The sequence below is a fragment of the Hyperolius riggenbachi genome, chromosome 2 (genome assembly GCF_040937935.1).
Source record: "Hyperolius riggenbachi isolate aHypRig1 chromosome 2, aHypRig1.pri, whole genome shotgun sequence".
Lineage (NCBI taxonomy): Eukaryota > Metazoa > Chordata > Amphibia > Anura > Hyperoliidae > Hyperolius > Hyperolius riggenbachi.
In genome coordinates this window covers 490,724,562-490,742,550 of record NC_090647.1, presented here as the reverse complement: position 1 = coordinate 490,742,550, position 17,989 = coordinate 490,724,562, and the positions used below count along the sequence as shown (strand labels likewise).

At 46.1% G+C, this 17,989-nt stretch overlaps 1 protein-coding gene across 8 annotated transcripts in view; it reads left to right on the top strand.

The window, feature by feature from the left end:
• DSCAM (DS cell adhesion molecule) overlaps nt 1-17,989 on the top strand; it is a 635,668-nt gene that overhangs the window by 405,115 nt on the left and 212,564 nt on the right. For 7 of the 8 annotated variants that reach the window (XM_068270401.1, XM_068270399.1, XM_068270402.1 and 4 more), the window contains 2 exons: nt 1,942-2,059; nt 14,567-14,730. In XM_068270401.1, the coding sequence (XP_068126502.1) occupies nt 1,942-2,059; nt 14,567-14,730 (282 nt within the window). Of the gene's footprint in view, nt 1-1,941; nt 2,060-14,562; nt 14,731-17,989 lie in introns of those variants that run through there. The other variant, XM_068270405.1, reaches the window with a different exon arrangement.

The following is a 17,989-nucleotide window of genomic DNA, read 5'->3' as shown; positions in this document are numbered from 1 at the left end:
GTTGCAAATTGGATCCGTTTGAAACGGATCCGTTTTTGTAAACACATTTTGTTTTCTCTCCGTTTGAGAGAAAATGGCTGTTTTTGCAGCTGTGTTTCCAGTCCGTGGAAACATCCCCAGCCCTGGTCGTTGGTGGGGAGGCGCAATGCTGGAGGGGTTAGCAGGCAGGAAGGGGGTCACCCCCCTCTTTCACTTGGGTCCCCCCTTCCTGCCTGCTACCCCTCCAGCTAGTTTCATTGATAAAATCATTACTGTATTAAAATGTAAGCCATGTGGCGAGCAGGGGCCCTACTTTCTTGCGTTCCACTGCTCGCCGTCACTTCCTGCAATGCCGCCCTCTGTACTTCATTGGGCGGTATTGCAGGAAGTGACGATGAGCGGTGGAAAACAAGGAAGTAAGTTCCCTGCTTGGCTTACATTTTAATACATTAATGATTTTATCAATGAAACTAACTGGAGGGAGGACCTAGGTGAGGGAGGGGGGGTGACCCGTCTCCCCGCCACTGCCCCCCTTCCTGCCTGCTACCCCCTCCAGCATGGCGGCCCCCTCCCCTGAGACACAAAAAACGGATCCTTTTTGTGTCAAAATATGCGGTGTACAGGGGGATCCGTTTTCTTATTGATTTTCACTACCCCTCCGTGTTTCCGGGGTCCGTGAAAATCATACAAATCCGGACCATCCGTTCAGGTTTTCAAAACGGACCCCCCTGAACGCAGACAGATCCGTTTTTCTTTTAAGTGAAGGTGGATGCTATTTTTAACATTGGTATCCGTGGCTTTGGTTTTGATGCAGGCTAAAAACCACGGATACGTTTTAGAACATGTGTGAACCTACTCTGTTTATAATAAGACTAACAATTTGATTGTTCCAGTTTTGTCCTTGTTACGGGATTATTCTGATCCATGCTAGAACTCTATGTCCTTGAGAAAGAGACCTTTTAGGAACAATTAGCTTTTGAGGTCTTTCCGCCTCATTTTCAATACGGAGAGTGGTAGCAGCATATTGGCCTAGATTTCCAGTGCAAATCGATAACTTTATTTTCCCGATTGTACATACAATCGAGATTGTATCATGTATGAACTCACCAACCAATCTTAAACGTTTACTGTGCTCACAGTGGATTCGCCTCCAGAAGTCTCTAGTGGATGAGAACTGCGTGACAACTATGGCCTAGTATGACGCGATTGCCGTGAACAGCTTAGGTGGTCTGTACATGAAATTCAATGAAAAGCGATTAGGTGGGGGCCCAGCATGCTTCAAACAGGCCACTCCCAAAATTGGACACTAGGGGAGCTGTTATTGCCCAGACCAAACAGTGGCAGTCCCAAAACTTTAGCTTTTGTTGGAGGTGTGCGGGACATTGTGTGAAAGTATCTCTCCACAAACTGACATGGGCTCACTTGTAGAGATTCAGATTGTCACTAAGGGCCAGTGCACACCAAAAAGCGCTAGCGTAATCGCAAACGCTCAGCGCTTTTTGAATTGATTTTTCAAGGCAATTCTAGGCATGTGCTTTGCCAATTTTTATTTTTATCTATACCTAGCGATTTTTGGAGTGTTTTTGTGTAGAGTTTTGTTTTAGATACTATACAGCTGGTAGTGTACTGGTTTTGACACAAAAACGTTAGAAAAATTGCTCTGATCTAGCACTTTTCAGAGCGATTTTCCGCTTTTCCTATGCGTATGCTGCAGGACCAGCGTTTGTGTTTAGGGAGAAAAATCACATCGCTCTGGTGTGCTCCATCCCATTGAAATACATGAGCCAAGCTCTTTTCTAAGCGCTGAAATTTTTAAAGGCATTCAGAAGCGCTCTTGGTGTGCACCAGCCATAACACCTTTTTGTGACTTGTTCTTATGAAAATACCTTTGGCTGCGTAATGTGGAATGTGCTGAGTGTCTATTTAAACCCGTGTAGAGCTGATTTTGTCTTTCTCTTACAGCTCCTGCCAGAATCCTGACCTTCAGTGGTACTGTGACTACACCATGGATGAGGGACATCGTCCTGCCTTGCAAAGCTGTTGGAGAGCCTCCTCCCACCATCAAATGGATGAAGGAAAGGTAACCAGCAACCAGACCTATGTTCTCTCATGTCACCTGGCATTTACAGCCAATGGAGAGAGGGAGCTGTTAGTCCTTCAAAAGTTTTCACCAGGCAAACATTTGAATATGCTTTAAACTCTGCCTAGGGGGATAGGCGAGCATGAAAAGCTGGCTTTTGAGTGCTCATTTGAAGGAATTGCAGGTGGGTTTGATCCTGATAGCTAGTGGGAGCAAGTTCCAGAGTGCGGGTAGCCCTAGTGAAGTCTTGCAGTCCCTGTGGGAGTGAGAAGTGCAGACGGGCGCCGGTCGTTTGAGGATCAAAGGGGGTGGGCCTCTATGTGCCTGTGGACAAGATCAGTGATGTAGGCCAGGCAAGTCATGAGCACTGATTTGTAGGCCAAACACAGACTTTTGATGTTGATCCTTAAAGGGAAGGTTCAGGGAAACCTTTAAAAAAATAAAAATCCATATCCACTTACCTGGGGCTTCCTCCAGCCCGTGGCAGGCAGGAGGTGCCCTCGCCGCCGCTCCAGAGGCTTCCGGTCGTCTTCGGTGGCCGACCCGACCTGGCCAGGCCGGCTGCCAGGTCGGGCTCTTCTGCGCTCCAAGGACGGGCTCTTCTGCGTCCCACGCGGGCGCGCTGACATCATCGGATGTCCTCTGGGCTTTACTGCGCAGGCGCAGAACTACTGCGCCTGCGCAGTACAGCCCGGAGGACGTCCGATGACGTCAGCGCGCCCGCGTGGGACGCAGAAGAGCCCGTCCTTGGAGTGCAGAAGAGCCCGACCTGGCAGCCGGCCTGGCCAGGTCGGGTCGGCCACCGAAGACGACCGGAAGCCTCTGGAGCGGCGGCGAGGGCACCTCCTGCCTGCCACGGGCTGGAGGAAGCCCCAGGTAAGTGGATATGGATTTTTATTTTTTTAAAGGTTTCCCTGAAACTTCCCTTTAAAGCCAATGGGTACCGGTTAAAAAAAGAAAAAGTCAGATACTCACCTAAGGAGAGGGAAGGCTCGGTCCTAATGAGCCTTCCCTCTCCCGGTGCCCTCGGTGCTGCGCTGGCTCCCCCGTTCGCGTCCGCCGCCGCAGGAAATTCGGAGGTCTTCGGGAGCACTCGGGCTTCCGAAGACGGGCCGCTCCATACTACGTACACGCGAGCGCGTCATAGAGGGTGCTCGCGCATGCGTAGTATGGAGCGACCGCGTCATCGGGAGCCCGAGTGCTCCCGAAGGCTTCCGAAAGGTTCCTTCGGCATGCGGAAGTGGCAGTATTTGACCAAACTGGTCGGATACTGCCACGGGGGATCCTGCGCGGGACCGGGCACCGGGAGAGGAGAGGGAAGGCTCATTAGGACCGAGCCTTCCCTCTCCTTAGGTGAGTATCTGACTTTTTCTTTTTTTAACCGGTAAACATTCACTTTAGGGAACCTTAACCGTGGGCCCAAAAAAGAAATTCACTTACCTGGGGCTTTCCCAAGCCCCCTGCAGCCGTCCTGTGCCCGCGCCGGTCCTTCGGTGCCCTCCGGTCTCCCTCCGCGGCTAAGTTTCGTTTTCGGCCGACTACCAGTCGTCCTCCGGCAAAGCGTCCTCTTCTTCCGCATTCCCCGTCGTAAAGAGCCGTAAAGCGTCATGCGGACGCGCTTTACGGGTCTTTACGACTCTCTCTGTGAATTGAGCGCCCACAGCTGTATACGCCCTCTACAAGAGTTAGTGCAGTTCCCCCATCAGGTTCTCTAATTTACATGGGCCGTGGTGATTGGGCGGTTGGAACATGTGCTTTATTGGGATTGCTGCGTGGTTGTTAACAAGTGCTTGGTAGTTAAGAAGCTGGAAACAGCAGGTTGTAGCCAATCTACAGCTGTATGGTGCACTTGGTTAGTGATGTATTTTAAGAGCTATGTTTTAGCTTTTTCAATAAATAAACTTATGATTTAATGAATTGTATGTGTAGTACAAATAATTAATGAAACCTTAGTAGCAAAGAAACGTGTCATATTTTTATTTTCTGTAATATATATTTCAGTGATGTTTGCCTTTTAGAAACCACACTTTTGGGCTTGATTCACAAAAGTGTGATAACGGATAGCACGGCCGAGCTATGCAGTTACCACACGATCTTCCGCACACGATGGTTTGTGTGCGTAAAGGCTTACGCGCTAAATGATGGTTTGCGCGCGATCACGTGCAAACCTTCATTTAGCATGTGGGCATAAGCCTTTACGCTCGCAAACCATCGCGTGCGGCAGAACGTGTGGTAACTGCATAGCACGGCCGTGCTATCAGTTATCACGCTTGTGTGAATTAAGCCCTTTGTATTTTAGGCTTTAAAACGGAGCAGAGCTAAGAACAGGAAGGCGTGGGGATTGTTGATGAGTGAAAGGGAGGAGTGGAAGTTTTTAGGTAGAGCGAAGGGATGGGCATAACAACTAACATTCCGAGATGAGAAAGGCCCAGTGCACACCAAAACCGTTAGCAGATCCTGCAAAAGCTAGAGGTTTTTGAAACAGATTTCAGAGCGATTCTAGGCATGTTTACTGACGTTTTCTAAACATGCCTAGCGTTTTTGGGAGCGTTTTTGTGTAGCAGATCTCATAGTTTGTTACAGTAAAAGCTGTTACTGTACAGCTTCTGTAACAAAAACGCCTGGAAAACTGCTCTGATGTAGCGTTTTCTAGAGCGGTTTTCTACTTTCCTATACTTAACATTGAGGCAGAAACGCTTCTGCAAACCGCAGACGTGCAGCAGGAGGCACGTTTGCGGTTTGCTAATAAACTCAAACCGCTGCTGTGCACCATCTCATTGAAATACATTAGTCAAGCGTTTTCACAGGCGGATGCGGTTGGCGGATCGCTGCTAAAACCGCTCGGTGTGCACTGGGCCAAACATGGACACTTTTTAGCATAAAACTATTTCTGAAAAAGACACACCTGTACCACACCCTCACATCTCTTGCCATGTCTTATTTTCATTGTTTAAGGGACACTTGAAGTGAGTGGTATATGGAGGGCTGACATTTTGATTTCCTTTTAAACAATACCAGTTGCCTGACAGACCTGCTGATCTATTTGGCTGCAATAGTGTCTGAATAACACCAGAAACAGGCATGCAGCTAATCTTGTCAGATCTGACAATGATGTCAGAAACACCTGATCAGCTGCATGCTTGTTCAGGGTCTATGGCTAAAAAGTATTAGAGGCAGAGGAACAGCAGGACAGCCAGGTAACTGGTATTAAAAGGAAATAAATATGGCCGCCTCCATATCCCTCTCACTTCAGGTTCCCTTTAGTTCAAGCATTTGAAAACAAGTTAAAGGGACACTTAAGTCAAACAAAAATAATGAGTTTTACTCACCTGGGGCTTCCAATAGCCCCCTGCAGCTGTCCGGTGCCCTCGCCGTCTCCCTCCGATCCTCCTGACCCCGCCGGCAGCCACTTCCTGTTTCGGTGACAGGAGCTGACAGGCTGGGGATGCGAGTGATTCTTTGCGTTCCTGGCCACAATAGTGCCATCTATGCTGCTATAGCATATATCATATACCATATAGCAGCATAGAGGGTGCTAATGTGTCTGGGAACGCGAAGAATCACTCGCGTCCCCAGCCTGTCAGCCCCTGTCACCGAAACAGGAAGTGGCTGCCGGCGGGGCCAGGAGGATCGGAGGGAGACGGCGAGGGCACCGGACAGCTGCAGGAGGCTATTGGAAGCCCCAGGTGAGTAAAACTCATTTTTTTTCTTTGACTTAAGTGTCCCTTTAAGAATGTGTCCCGGCCTTTATGCTGGTCACACACAGATTTTACTGCATTCATTTATTGATAACAAAAGGAGGTGTGAATCAATCCAGTACAAATCCTCCCAGCTCTCCCACTCATTAAAGTGATTGCTTCTGATTGTAAACAACTGCAGTTAATCAGCTATTCCTATGCTTACAGTTTGATGTTGCATGTGATCATTTTCTCAATTCAGTTATTTTATTGTGCGGTTGAGATCTTACGTACGTGGCCAGCATAAAAAGTGATTACATTTAACCGATTGTTTCTCAGACTATGCTGCAATTTCTTATAGATATAATCATTTTTTTGTTAAATCAATACTCCAATCTTATCTAAAGCCCATCTTGACAGCAGGGATCCAAATATACCATATAATACTGTAGGTAATTAAAGTGCTGAAATGTTACCTTTCTTTTGTGAAATGAGATCAGATAACCTAAGGGAGCCAGTTTCAGGGATTTTGAGGCATAATTGCTGCTTGGATTGCATCACCCTGCTGTTCAGACGTCAAGGGGGGAGGGGCACAGACTGATTGCTCTGAGAAGATTGTAGTCAATAGCTATGAAAGCATGTGGTGCAGGAAGTGGACAGCGTCTATGCTCTTGACCGAGTACTTAAAAAGTGATTTACTTAACATTAGCCAGTCAAGGAGCTTCTACACAAATAGAACAAACTCTGTAGTTGGGGGCTGTACATGACAAGGAAACATTTTGTGCTAGAATGGTACTTTAAAGTACCTGTCCTGTCTTAAAGGATACCCTAGGTGGGGACAAAGGTTCATTTTAACTTGCCTGGAGCTTTTTCCAGCCCCTCGCAGTCTATCAGGTCTGACTGTGGTTCCGATCCACTTCAGTGATCTGCAAGTCAGAGTAGGTCACACATGCGCTGCCTGGGCAACGTGCCTACTAGATCGTGCTCCCGGCTCTGGGAGCGTTCTGCACATACGCAGTTCAAGTGTTTATGGACTGCACATGCACAGAACATTCCTGGCCACAGTAGTGTGATTGAGGAGGCCCGAGGTCAGGGCCATGCATACGTAACTTAGTCCAACTTGCAGATCTCTCAGATGATAGCAACCACTGCCATTATTACTTCTTGTCTCAAAATTATTAGACCAAAACAAAAGGAAGCAGGCGGTTGACACTACAGCGATTGCGACAAAGACTACTCAGGTTAAAGGACATGCAGTGTGCACTGGAGGAAGCATATACACCTCTTCTCTGGAACCTCTTCAGCGTGCTCAAGCTAGGAACATCAAACAGCAAGTAAGAAGAGCAGGAAAGCTGGCACTGCTGCAAGTGTTGAATTTATTATGGCATTCATAAAGTGCAAGTGTGCAAAATCTTGCAAAATGGCATAAAAAATCATCACATACCCTTGTGAGAGGAGGCGTGGGTGGTGGTGGGTGCTGGACAATGATGCCTGATGGCCGTTTCGAGCTGGAATAGCGCTTCTACGGAGGCTGCAAAGTTATGGGCAAAGGCTCTGGTTAAATATCCTCCAGAGCCGGCATGTAACATTTACTTCCGGTGGCAGCGCCACCCATATCTCCGCGTCACTTGTGCGTACGTATTGACGCCTGGCGTCAGAGGTACACTACACGCGTACGTAATACCGCATGGTGCCAGTAATGTACGCATGTCAATTGGATGCATGCGTACTGCATTATTATGCTTATGGCGCATGCGTCAAAATGGTCGCATATGGGAACTGGAAACTCCCCCTAGCGGCCAAATTGAAGTAGGGCCCGACTCAGTCATACCTGCACCAGGGTGAAAGAAAGAAAATAAGAAAGATAAAAGGAGAGAAAAAGTGGGGAAAGGAACCAGAAAAAAACGCAAGAAAAAACATTTAGATAAAGAAGAGGTGGATGATCAGGAGATCCTGAAACAGTGAGGCAAAGTGCATTACCCAAAGTGTCAGTACGTTTGAATCGTGCCCCACAAAAACGCAAATTAATGCTATTAAGGGCACAAAGAAGCCACAAGTCTTCAAATTGTGCAAAATCAAGAGGGGAGGAAAATGGGAGGCATGTGGAAATAAAATTGCCCACTACCCCTGGTGGATTTTCACCATGGGGGCGAACAAGCCATGGATCGAGGGAAGGGGAAAGAGGACCAGCCACTGGTCATATTACCACTCTCCACGAATTAACAGCAAAAATGATCATGTATGACATATAAGACATTAGACAGACATCAAGTAGGACACATCGGAGGAGTCTTATATGTCATGGTGAAAATTCACCAGGGGTAGTGGGCAATTTTATTTCCCCATGCCTCCCATTTTCCTCCCCTCTTGATTTTGCACAATTTGAAGACTTGTGGCTTCTTTGTGCCCTTAAAAGCATTAATTTGCGTTTTTGTGGGGCACGATTCAAACGTACTGACACTTTGGGTAACGCACTTTGCCTCACTGTTTCAGGATCTCCTGATCATCCACCTCTTCTTTGTCTAACATGTTTTTTCTTGCGTTTTTTTCTGGTTCCTTTCCCCACTTTTTCTCTCCTTTTATCTTTCTTATTTTCTTTCTTTCTTTCACCCTGGTGCAGGTATGACTGAGTCGGGCCCTACTTCAATTTGGCCGCTAGGGGGAGTTTCCCCTTCACATATGCAACCATTTTGACGCATGCCCCATAAGCATAATAATGCAGTACGCATGCATCCAATTGACATGCGTACATTACTGGCACCATGCGGTATTACGTACGCGTGTAGTGTACCTCTGATGCCAGGCGTCAATACGTACGCACATGTGACGCGGAAATATGGGTGGCGCTGCCACCGGAAGTAAATGTTACATGTCGGCTCTGGAGGATATTTAACCAGAGCCTTTGCCCATAACTTTGCAGCCTCCGTAGAAGCGCTATCCCAGCTTAAAACGGCCGTCAGGCATCATTGCCCAGCACCCACCACCACCCACGCCTCCTCTCACAAGGGTATGTGATGATTTTTTATGCCATTTTGCAAGATGTTGCACGCTTGCACTTTATGTATGCCATAATAAATTCAACACTTGCAGCAGTGCCAGCTTTCCTGCTCTTCAAAATTATTAGAGCTTGCTTTCTAATCCCTCTCCTGCCTTATTCATTGGCTGTTCCATCCAACTGTGCTGAGTGGCAGCATGGTCACGCCCAGTAGGCCACCTTTCCATCATCAGGTGCCTGTAGGTACGTGCCTTATGGTAAATCCGGCCCCTGTTTACTAGCGTTTTGAAAAGCAATACAGCGATGTAATCACAGTTAGAGATCACCAGTGGTTTGCTGAAATCACAAAAGCGTTGCATGCAATATTTTTCCTGTACAGTGAAAAATCGCTAGGAAAACAGCTTTGCAAAGCACTAGTGAATATACTAGCATTTTGTGATTCCCAGTGTGAAGGAGGCCTTACACTGTAAAGTATTGTACACAGAAGGGACAGATCCCTCCCCTTCCCTCCCAGCAAAGTGAACCAGATTTCCTTCTGGTTTACTTCACTATTACACAGGCAGCCTCCAGGTACGTAAGCCAGGATTTCTTGTTTAAACAGTCATGCTTTGTCAGCTAAGTGTGGTGGCTGCACCATTTGTCAATGAATATTTTAATGGAAAAACTGAAGTTTCTTATGAGCACAAGTTCAGAAACAGTAGACCTGGCTAACCAGCCATTGTTCTCCCTATATAGGCAGCTGGGAGCAGAGCACAGATGGTGTCTCTCATCTGTGCCGCTACTGAAGAATGATTCCCCAAATATGATGGATGGGCCGCATAAGGCTGATCTCTGCTCCAAATGCTCAATTAACTGTATCATTTACTGTTTGTTCTGTGAGATGATGGAGGGCTATGAATGCTTATGAATCTTTATCACTTTCCAGAATGGCATTTACACTAATGAAAATCAGCTTCATCAGCTCAGTCGAGCATCACGATTGTCACCATCTTTTAACTCTAGTTTTTAAAACTTTTTATTGGAAGGTATAGCAGTTTACAATGTTATGCAATAAACCGTAGGGTATCACAAAACCTTCAATGTTCAATAGAGTACATAACCATCGAATGATAATGCAGTGCGCTTTACTCACCTAACTTAGTACTATGGTGAGCAGAACAGACTACGCCGTCATATTAGAATGTAAATTAACATAAAGCAGGTTAAATAATGAATAAAGGATATCTTTACCAGACATCCAGGGGCTTAACAATAGACCCTGCAAGGGATGCAACCGCAGTAGAGCCCTGTGGGGGGTAGAAGTTTCTTTTCCCTGTCCTGAGAGACAAACAACTAAGGGCATGGAGAAAAAAGGCATCAGTGCTGCAGAGATGATTGCTTCCCACCAGCAGTCACACTATATCCGTAATGCAGAATTACTGGCTAGCACTGCTCATTAGGAGTAATAATAATTTCTTGCAGGTGTTTTTGATTTTTTGTAAAACACTTATTTTAAGGTAGACGATGGTGAATTCAAATTGCTAATCTTGTGCAATTAAAGCTTACCTCAAGTGAAATGTGAGATGATTAGATAAACATATACACACATAGTACTAGCCCTTTTAAGAAATTATCTGAAGTCCCTTTCTGTTTTCCAGTACAGTAAGAGTAGCGATGGTCAATGAGAGGCAAATCATTTCAAATTGATGCAGAATTATGCAAATGTTGGATGCAACTTTATGCAGCTTGAAAATCGAGCAGTCGAATCTTACATCATTAGGATTTGATTGGCTTTATATTCAAGCAATATACATTTGCTCACAAAATTTAAATAATGCTGCAACTCATTGACGATCCCTAAGCAAGAGTTGAAAAAAAGCCTGAGTTGTGAGGTATGCAGATGAGCTTGTCGAGTTCAGTCTGGTTTTCTGAAAAGCAAATAGAAGTTAAAAGGCTGATATCTCAGGGAGAAGAGAGATAGTACATTTTTAAGGCAGGGAAGTCCAAAGGGCAATTACTTCTGTATCTTTTTCAGCTTAAAAGGCAGAGTGTGGGTTCTAAACAGCAGTAGTGATAGTCTACTGCAATGTAAAAAAAAGAAAGCTATAAAACTGAAAATCTAAATATGAGACTCTTTTCTATACTTCTAATGTTCTATTTATCATCGGTACTACACATACAATTAATTAATGCATAAAATCGTGGTTGGGGTGTCTTGGCACCCTATGGGAAAAAAAAGATACAGGAGACAAAAAAGGGAGCCCGATAGTGCAGTATGTCAATAGTAGGTGTGTGGAGAAATCAATTGATTGAAAGGGCTACTCACAAAGGAGGGTTGCAAGGGGCAACCGACCACAGGAAGCAGGTGGAGACCATAAACCCGACTCCACTCGGGGTGGTCCTGGACGGACCTGGTTGCGGTCGCTCTCTTAGATGAAAAAGGATGCACAAAACATTAACCGTGGTAAAACAACGGGTGTTCTGTCACCACCCCTCGGACAAACATGTACGGGGGTATAACTATGCACAATAAGGGAAAGAGGCGCCCTGATTTGAATAAAAGCTTTTAAAACCAGTTTAAAAACGAAAAAGAAAAATGAGGTATCTTACCTCAATGACGAAATCTCTGTAAACTTACAAAAGATTTTTATTTGAGCACAGGCAACGCGTTTCGCGGGTCTGAGCCTGCTTCCTCAGGCCAATACAGTGCCAAATGACAGAAATCATGTAGCATAGGGAGCCTCAGAGGCTCCCTATGCTACATGATTTCTGTCATTTGGCACTGTATTGGCCTGAGAAAGCAGGCTCAGACCCGCGAAACGCGTTGCCTGTGCTCAAATAAAAATCTTTTGTAAGTTTACAGAGATTTCGTCATTGAGGTAAGATACCTCATTTTTCTTTTTCGTTTTTAAACTGGTTTTAAAATCTTTTATTCAAATCAGGGCGCCTCTTTCCCTTATTGTGCAATTAATGCATAAGTTTATTTTCACTTCAGGTTCACTTTAAAGGCAGCTGGGCAGTCTTAATTTAAGTATGATGCTGCCAAACCAGGGAATTTCAGTCATGTGACCATGGAGTCCATTCAGAATCCAGGCATTTGGCTTTCCAGGCTAGGGCACACAGCACTCAGGTTCCAACACACAGCAATCAATCACCTGATCCTGCCAATTTCTTCCCTTTGTTGCTGATACTATATGCTTTTTGGTGACCATTGCGCTCAAAAGAGTGTTTTGTGTTTTTTTCTTTGTTTTTTTTTACAACTCCCTCCACCCCTGTGCATGTCTTACAGACTCTTACTTATTCTGTCTCTGCCTTTAGCACTTTGCAATGGAAAAAGTAGCAAAAAGTAGGTAAAAAAGTACTGTCAAAATAATTTTGAGTATTTGTTTGCTGGTGGTTTAAAAGACATTTTTTTTACAAGTTGTTAAAAAAATCACCCAGGAGAAAACTCAGGTAAAAAAGTGAATTGCTTTTGACCCCATTTCAATTTGATAGACAATGTGATGAGATTCTGCTGAGCTGTAGGTGAATTGCTTGCCAAAAAAAAGTTAATCTCAGCAGCAGAAATAGAAGGTAGGTGAGGTCAGGTCAGGCTCTGCTGATAGGTGCTCCTCCCTGACTACCTGTGGATGATGATTGGATAGAGAGAGGGGTCGTCTGTGGGGCTCACAGACTTGCTTATAGTGTTGGTGTTCAGATTCGGCATATGAAATTTGGAACACCCGAATATGGCTGAACACCAAACTTCAGCACCATTTCAGTACCGAACAAGCGGTCAGGGGCAGTTCACTTTCTTCATGGTGCACTTCATGTGACTCCCATGCTTCCTCCCAAAAAAATGTAAAAAATAATGGTATAAAGGGCCTCAAAAGTAATACAGTGTATCAAAATATTGAGGCTTTGTTGCAAAACTGACAGTCAATGGATCCTGTGTTATTAATAAAATCCACTTTTAATAGGATTCACACTTGTCAGACCACAATGGGTCCATTGCCGTAAGCACAACGCAATGTCCTGACCTGCACAATTTTTTCGGACAAGTGGATGCATTTCCCATAGAAACCTGTGGTGGACCTGCTCAGGCGCCAAATCGGCAACAAACGCACCATCAGAGCTGACACTGCAGTGTCCACTCCGATTGGTCATTGGAGATTGGCTCCAATGTAAACCAACCCTAAAGGCATACATATGAAATCGCTGCTGGGAGACTTGGGCCCAGGATACAGCCGGTATGGCTTATCCTGCTGCTGCTGCACAAGTCCCGGCGGCGGTAATTACTATTCCCCCTCCAGGTCCACGTGGATAGCGGGGAATGATGTAATTCGGCTTCCAGCTGGAGGCCAAATTACAGTGTTTTAAAAGTAACTTCAGCTGCGTCTTCTGACGGCGCCGAAGTTACTGACTGTGCGCCGCTATAGCCGTAATTCCTATTATGGTCTATGGAGGCGCCGGCTGCACCCAAATCTCCTGCGCTGTTATTACAGTGTTCGGCCTAAAGGTAGCCATACATCTAGCAATCTTGGCGGCCAATCAACCAAGAGACAGATCTCTATCTGATCAGAGCGAGAGCTGTTATGATAAACCGCAGGCCGCTTCCCAAACTATTTCAGCATGAAATCTAGCTGCAGTCAGCCTTGTGCCCCCGGCGGCTGTCCCCCTAATGTTTTATGTCATCCCCCCTCCCTCTGAGCACCGCGAAGTTATACTTTACCTGTCACGGCGCCCACTAGTGTCCAAGTGAGTGCCAGCGTCCTGCACATGGGGAACGTGTGTGACGTCACTCATACTCCCCACATGCTATATGCCGGTACTCATATCAGGCCAGAATGCGGAAATACAGCGGACACTAGTGGGTGATGTGACAGGTTAAGTATAACGGCCAGGGGTTTCTGTCACATACCCAATTGAGCATGTCGGCCCGAGAATTTCCAGTATGTCTGATTTATACATGCGACCATTTACGACCCGAAATTGGTTGCATAGTCAATCGGGCATGCTTTTGTCAGCACCGATTATTATTATCGAATCGAATGGCTGATCAGCTGCCAATGCAAGTAATTTATGGTTACCTTAAGGAGGACCTCCATGCATAAACGTAAAATCTGTCAGCGCTGCTATAACGCAAAGTTATATTTACCTCCGGAATCTCATCCGCCCTGAAGACCCCACATCACTACACTTCTGGCGCTTGGCCCCGCCTCTCCTCCGAGAACAACACTTTTTTTTGTCAAGCGGCGGAAATGTACCTATTCAGGGTCTTCGAGGCGGTTTCGTGGGACAAAACTCCGGAGGTACATATAACTTTGCATTACAGCAGCAGCGTTGATGGATTTTTAGTTTATGCATGGAGGTCCTCCTTAAGGCCCAGTGCACACCGAGCGGTTTTTGGAGCGATCCGCCTGGAAAAATGCTTGGCTAATGTATTGCAATGGGATGGTGCACACCGGCGGTTTGAGGTTTTTGCCAAGCCGCAAACGCGCCTCCTGCTGCGCGTTTGCGGTTTGCTAAAAAAACTGAAACCGCCGGTGTGCATCACACATTGAAATACAATAGCCAAGCGTTTTCACTGGCTGATGCGGCTGGTGGATCGCATACAAAATCCGCTTGGTGTGCACCCGGCCAAATATCTGCTCTCTGCTCCCAAAACCGCTAGCGTTTTGACGATCTGCTAGCGGTTTTGGTGTGCACTGGGCCTTAGTAAAGTTTCTGTGTTCTCATCCGCCTGTGCTTCTGTATCTCTCACATCACTACACTGTGCTGCTCAGTCTAACTGCATTTATGCCTTTTGATTCCTCAGCACTGAATTATTTTGATTGTAATTCCTTTAATATATGATTTTTGTTTCCTGTGAGGTAGTAACGGGACACCCACTCCAGTAATTACTGATGGGCGCAGAAGCATCTACAGCAATGGGAGTTTTATTATTCGTACTGTGAAAGCTGAGGATTCTGGGTACTACAGCTGCATTGCCACCAACACCTGGGAGACTGATGAGATCGTCCTCAATCTGCAAGTGCAAGGTAAGATGATGCGTCTACTGTTTTTACACAGATTATTATTGGAAGTATAAAAAACAATTAACAAAAATATGCCCTACATGAACATCTATTCAGATGGGTTAGCCCTGATTTACTGAGGTTGTCAAAGGCTGAACAAGAGTGGAGAAGTTAGGGCCCCTCATAAACATCAGACATTCAGTGGTCAAAATCATTGTTTGTAGCTGTTTCTCCTGATCAAGGGCGTAGCAATAGCCATAGCAGCCGCTATGGGGCCCTGGAGCAGAGGGGGCCCAGTGGGTACTTAATGTATTTACCATTAACTTCCTTGTTTTTCTCTACCCTCTGACGTTGTCTCTCCACCCACTGACGTTGTCTCTCCACCCTCTGACGTTGTCTCTCCACCCTCTGACGGTGTCTCTCCACCCTCTGACGTCTCTCCACCCTCTGACGTTGTTTCTCCACCCTCTGACATTGTTTCTCCACCCTCTGACATTGTTTCTCCACCCTCTGACGTTTCTCCACCCTCTGACTTTGTCTCTCCACCCTCTGACTTTGTCTCTCCACCCTCTGATGTTGTCTCTACACCCTCTGACGTTGTCTCTTCACCCTCTGATGTTGTCTCTCCACCCTCTGATGTTGTCTCTCCACCCTCTGACGTTGTCTCTCCACCCTCTGACGTTGTCTCAGTGCCCATGAACTACGTGCAGCGTTAATTGCATGAGAATGTAAATTGCCCAATAAACTCATATGCATAGGGTAGGGACAGGTGGCATTGAGTGCCTACATCTGAGGGCCCCATGAAGGTTTTGCTATGGGGCCCCATGATCTCTAGCTACGCCACTGCTCCTGATAGTCTGATTTCTGTTCAGGGATCTCCATCGTCTGTTCCTGTGAACACAAGGATATTTAAGTCTTGGAAGTCCATGGAGGTCACAGGGACAGGAAAGGTGGGAAAGAGGGTAAAGAACAGTGAATCTGCAAAAGTCTAATCTGTGCCCGGCTGTTTATGGAATAAGACTAAGGCTTGGTTTACACATAAATCTGTACATTTTTGGAGCCGTCCAGTCCTGTTCTATCAGTTTTGCAATGGTTTTCTATCAGTTGTACCTGACTGAACCGGAAATCTACACCTTTTATGTTTGAACGCAGCCACATAAACACATACACAACTGACAGGACTCAACACCGTTTTATGTGTGAACCAAACCTCAGTCCCAGTGGTGTAGCAATAGGGGTTGCAGAGGTTTGAATCGCGCCGGGGCCCTTGGGCCAGAGGGGCCCGAAGGGCCATCCCTCAACTGCAGTATTAGCTCTCTATTGGTCCTGTGCTCATAATAATCACTTCTATAGACACTTTGAATGGTAATCATTAACAAATTGTTCCCCATCCCCTTCTTGCACCTCTGACACTGTAGTTGCCACTGGCAGGTTTTGGTGCGCCGTATCAATTATGTATAGAGTGCTTGGGGGGCTTAATGTAAAACTTGCATTGGGCCCACAGCTCCTTAGCTACGCCACTGCTTAGGCCTCAGTAGAACATTGTGGCTGCCCCTCACTAAGCTGCTGCTGGTGGCTAGCTGTCACCGGTACTGAGACATCTAGCCACTAATCATTCAAGCGTGATCGCACCATAAACTGACATGGGTTCATTTTAACCTGTAACAGAGCGTTTCTTTTCCTTTAATTATTGAGATTTATTATCAAACCATCCCCCACCCCTGCTTTGGCACAGTGGATGTCTTTGGCATGTTCTGGTGCTCCACATCAATTGTTATGTTTAGTTTTCGAGGATGCCACATGCACGCCCGGACGAGCGTGCGGGAGCGTGCAGGCGCACAGGGGCAGCAGCACTGTTTGACTTATAAAAACATCCTGGAGCCATTAAGAGGCTCTAGCAGGACGTTTTTATATGTCTGCCTGTCATTAAGTGGTTAAAGAGAATCTGTACGCTAAAATTCTTACAATAAAAAACATACCATTCTATTCATTATGTTCTCCTGGCCCCCTCTGTGCTGTTTCTGCCACTCCCTGCTGCAATCCTGGCTTGTAATTGCCATTTTTATGCAGTGTTTACAAACAAAAGACATAGCAAGTGATACGCTGAGAGTAGTTCAGTGTGTGAGTCATACAGAGTGTGCAGGGGGCCTAGAGAGGGTGTGTATAGCTTCTATCCGATCACAAGCAGCACAGCACATTCCAGCCTGACTGCCTCAGCCCAACAGAGGAGAGAAGATTAGATCATATAACAGAGATAATACAGCCACTGTGCAACTAGAAAAGGCTGCAGTTAGGGCTGGTGCACACCAAAAACCACTAGCAGATCCGCAAAATGCTAGCAGATTTTGAAACGCTTTTTCTTATTTTTCTGTAGTGTTTCAGCTAGCGTTTTGCGGTTTTGTGTAGCGGTTTTGGTGTAGTAGATTTCATATATTGTTACAGTAAAGCTGTTACTGAACAGCTTCTGTAACAAAAACGTTGGCAAAACTGCTGTAAACAGGCGTTTTTCAGAGCGGTTTGCGTTTTTCCTATACTTAACATTGAGGCAGAAACGCATCCGCAATCCAAAAAATGCCTCACCCCGGGAGTATGCGTTTCTGCAAAACGCCTCCCGCTCTGGTGTGAACCACCCCATTGAGATACATTGACCAAGCGGCTGCAGAAACGCTGAAAAAGCCGCTCGGTGTGCACCAGCCCTTAGACAGAGCACATTAGAACAGGTATAGGAACTTATAGGATAGAAGAAAGAAGGATGACATTTTTGTTACAGAGTCTCTTTAAGCATGATAACTTTCGAGAATAGGCATCACTCCACCCCCCCGCTGCCTGCCCAAGTGTAAAATGTGTCCCCCTAGTGCCCTGTGCACGAATACTTTACCTGTCAGTGTCCACCACTGTCTCCGGCCTCACACACATGGCTGTTGACATATACGCGGTGTGTGCGTGACGTCACGGCAACCACGTGGGGCGCCTGTATGTAAGGAAGGGGACACTGACAGGTAAAGTATTCATGCACTGGGGAAGAGGGGACAGCGTTGGGGGTTCCGTCGCGTTCATCGCTCATCCCAATAATATCGCTGCACATCTGATCGAGCATGTCAGCCCAACATCTTACAGTATGTCCGATCGATACATGAAACCAATTTCTATCCGAAATTGGTCACAACATTGATTGGGCATGCTCTTGGCAGCACCGATTTTCATCCAATTTGATTATAATAATGGAATCGGATGGTCAATCGGCCATTAAGTTGTCTGATGTATGGCCAACTTTAGTCTTTCA